Source organism: Anarrhichthys ocellatus, unplaced genomic scaffold, assembly GCF_004355925.1.
Source record: "Anarrhichthys ocellatus isolate YVR2014 unplaced genomic scaffold, GSC_Weel_1.0 scaffold622, whole genome shotgun sequence".
NCBI lineage: Eukaryota > Metazoa > Chordata > Actinopteri > Perciformes > Anarhichadidae > Anarrhichthys > Anarrhichthys ocellatus.
In genome coordinates this window covers 9,315-13,171 of record NW_022280596.1, presented here as the reverse complement: position 1 = coordinate 13,171, position 3,857 = coordinate 9,315, and the positions used below count along the sequence as shown (strand labels likewise).

The following is a 3,857-nucleotide window of genomic DNA, read 5'->3' as shown; positions in this document are numbered from 1 at the left end:
TATATATATGTATATATATATATATGTATATATATATATATATGTATATAAATCTATTAGAAGGTAGCTGTGGTTCATAATCTGTTTATGTTTCTGAACATTGTGTCTCTTTAAATCATGACGTCATCTTTAAATACACTGATCTTTAGACGAGTTTGGTCTAAAGTTCGTTCTGTGACGTTTTCACATCGAAACGTTAAAAAAACGTGGTGTTGTCTGGTGCTGGTAGCAGCCAGCTGTTGACCAGGCACGTTTATTTGTAGAGCACATTTCAACAACGAGGTGTTTCAAAGTGCTTCACATAAAACCATCAAAAGCATCAAAACACAAGGCAAAAGAAAAGGAGATTTAAAAACAAGAACGTTCATTAAAACACTAAAAACACTCATTAAAACACTAGAAAGCAGTGTAAGAAATAAAACACAGGAGTAAAATGCAGAAATGTATTAATATCCTTGAATGTGGTTCAAGTAAAGGCAGCAAACAGAAAAGTCTTCAATCTGGATTTAAAGGAGCTGAGGGTCTCAGCAGATCCGGTATGACGAGATGACGTCATACCCCAACGTAAGGAACGTCTGACGCAAAGACGCTCATTCGGGGGAACCCGGAAGTGTACTCTCGTTGTTTACATGCTCCTCTTTGTTCGGTGGAAGTTCCGCTAAAAATGTCCAAAAAACGGTCGAAGAGCATCGAAAACCGGAGCCTGCGGGACAACCGGAGCCTGCGGGCTGCGATCCACGAGCATCTGTCTGCGGCCGCGGAGGAGATCTTCTGTCTGCTGAAGGAGCGACAGGCGGACGTGGAGCTGAAGCAACGCGTCACGGAGCGGATCACCGCGGCCGTGGAGCTCATCTTCACCGCGTTAGGAGCCTCTACAGCGGCCGAGAGACAACCGGAGGAGCCCGCCGACAGAGGTTCGTGTCCCGGATGTAGTCGGTTATAATAATATATAATAATGATACTAATAATATACAATATAATATAATATATAATAATAATAGTATACTATACAATATATAATATATAGTAATAATAATGATAATAATAATATAATATATAATACTAATAGTATACTATACAATATATAATAATAATAATAATATATAATAATAATAGTATACTATACAATATATAATATATGATAATAATAATCAGAATCAGAACCGTTTATTGCCAAGGAAGTTTGCACCTACAAGGAATTTGTCATGGCGGGTGGTGCATAACATTAAACAATAACATTAAAAAATAACATTAAACAATCAACACAGTGCAAGAAATAGAAACATATTAAAATGTACAATAGAATATAAAAGAGTATAAAATAAAGTGCACAACAGACAGATAACAGGACTGTAAACAAGTGAAATTTAAGTGAAATATTAAGAGTGTCGAGTGTGTTTAACTATATAAACATAGAGGGATGTGCAGGGGAGTGACAGTAGGAGGTTGTCCTGGGGATGACAGAGTCAGTGGGGTCCTGGGCTTTGTTGATGAGCCCGACTGAAGACTGAAGAAACTGTTCATGTGTCATGAGGTCTTGGTCCTGATGGACCGCAGCCTCCTGCCAGATGGAAGGGGCACGAACAGTTCATGTGCAGGGTGAGAGGGGTCGGCTACAATCCTTCTTGTTCGCTTCAGGGTCCTTGAAGCGAACAAGTCCTGGAGGGACGGCAGATTGCAGCCAATCACCCTCTCAGCAGAGCGAATGATGCGCTGCAGCCTGCCCTTGTCCTTGGCAGTGGCTGCCTTTAAAAACTGAGTTTACAAAGTGCTTTGACAGACAAAGCAGCAAAAACAAGACAATAATAATAATAACAGAAAGATCAGTGAGACCGTCGATAATAATAATAATAAATATAAATATATATATATATATATATATATATAATATTTATATTAGATTAATCATTTCTTATCACCCTCTATGTACCAACGTACATTTATAACAAATACCACACATATTACAGTAATCAGCGTTGCATATGTGTATGAATGATTCATTTAAATTATGTTTTTAAAGTGTTTTGTTTGGAATATGTATAATAAGCATCATTTAGTTATCACTACTGAGAATTTAACAAACATAAAAACATGACGTAGATAGGTTTCAGTTTTCAAGAAGTATATTTAAATATCATCTCTTACACACATGAAGATAAAGTTCTGAACACCGGCTGAATATCTATGATCAGAATCATTATAACTGTGTTATAACTGCTACTGTGTAAAGGGAATACTGCTGCTAACAACAACCTGATGTGTTTAAACCAAATGTTATTGACCTTTAGTTCATATAGCAGGACTTTAAAATAAAAGTGCTCAATACACTACTTTTGAATTCATTATTGAATTTTAAGCATAACAATGCGATTAAAAAGTTGTAATGTAGTGTATATATATATATATATATATATATATATATATGAGTCCACTGGTACGCTATATATATTAGTGCTGGGCAAGTTAACCCCTTAACGCATTAATTAATTAACGCAGACAATTATATTATCGCGCGTTAACGCAGTTTTGTTTATTTGTATTATTAAGCGATATTTTTAACACAAGAACCAGGCAGCAAGCAGTGAACAGCTGTGTTCGTGTGGCGTCACTTCCTTCTTCCCCCCGGGTCCAGAGCCCCTCCTACACTCCGTCACCGTCGTTCACTCTTGTCTCACAAACACACACACACAAACACACACACACACGCGAGCGCGATGTCTGTTACAGGATCAAACGTGACTGTTGTGAAGTGGAGCTTCTCGTGAGGACCAAGACACGTCTTGTTTGAACGGAACACTTTACTGTCTGAACTGCAGTATTACAATGTTACAGTGAACACAACGCCCTCTTGCACCCGACATGTGGTTTTCTACATTTCATTAACATTGTTAGCATCAAGAACACGTACCATTCTACTTCCTGTCTCTTCAAAGTAAAAGCACTTCCGTTTTCATGCTCTTCACAATAAAAGTAAATCATGCACTCAAACAATTTACAACAGTAACAATATTAAAATACATATTGTCGAGTTTTTAAAGTGTTTTGTTTGTAATATGTATAATAAGCATAATTTAGTTGTCACTACTGAGAATTTAACAAACATAAAAAAAGAAGTAGATATGTTTGCAGTTTTCAAGGTGTATATTTAAATTGCATCTCTTACACACATGAAGATAAAGTTATGAACACTGGCTGAATATCTATGCTCAGAATCATTATAACTGTGTTATAACTGCTACTGTGTAAAGGGAATACTGCTGTTAAAAATAACCTTATTTGTTTAAAGTGTTTGCAAACCAAATGTTGTTGCACTTTTGTTCATATAGCAGTACTTTAAAATAAAAGTGCGAGTCTGAATTCATTATTGAACTTTGCTCATAACAATGCGATTAATCGTGATTAAATATTTTAATCGTTGCCCAGCACTAATATATATAGCGTCAACTGAAGCAAATTATGAGCTAACCAGCATGAAATGTATTGGAGACAGTTGTGTGATTGAGTTAAATCGGCCTGATTTTCTTTTTAATTGAGGGGCAGATAGATCTGAGTATCATCAGCATAGCAGTGAAGAGATGTAATGAGATCAGAATCGGCTTTATTGCTCATGTGTGTGTACGCATACATGGAATTTGTCTCCGGTTTACAGTCCGCTCTCAATGTACAAACACAAATTTACAATAAACAAGAAAAAATATATAAAGAATAAAAAAGGGCAGCAAAAAAGTAGAACAGATGTAGGTATAAACATTTAACAGCTATATACAATATAAGTATAAATATATATCCAAAAAAAAGTGTGTGTGTGTGTATATATATATATATATATATATATATATATATATATATATATATAT

The 3,857-nt window shown here is 35.6% G+C and overlaps 1 protein-coding gene across 1 annotated transcript in view; it reads left to right on the top strand.

Annotated features, from left to right (window-relative positions):
- Positions 1–611: 611 nt before the first annotated feature.
- Positions 612–3,857, top strand: part of LOC116376811 (gastrula zinc finger protein XlCGF57.1-like) — a 10,225-nt gene continuing 6,979 nt past the window's right edge. The window contains exon 1 of the mRNA XM_031838293.1: positions 612–914. Within this exon, the coding sequence (XP_031694153.1) occupies positions 665–914 (250 nt within the window). The 5' untranslated portion in view covers positions 612–664. The remainder of the gene's footprint in view (positions 915–3,857) is intronic.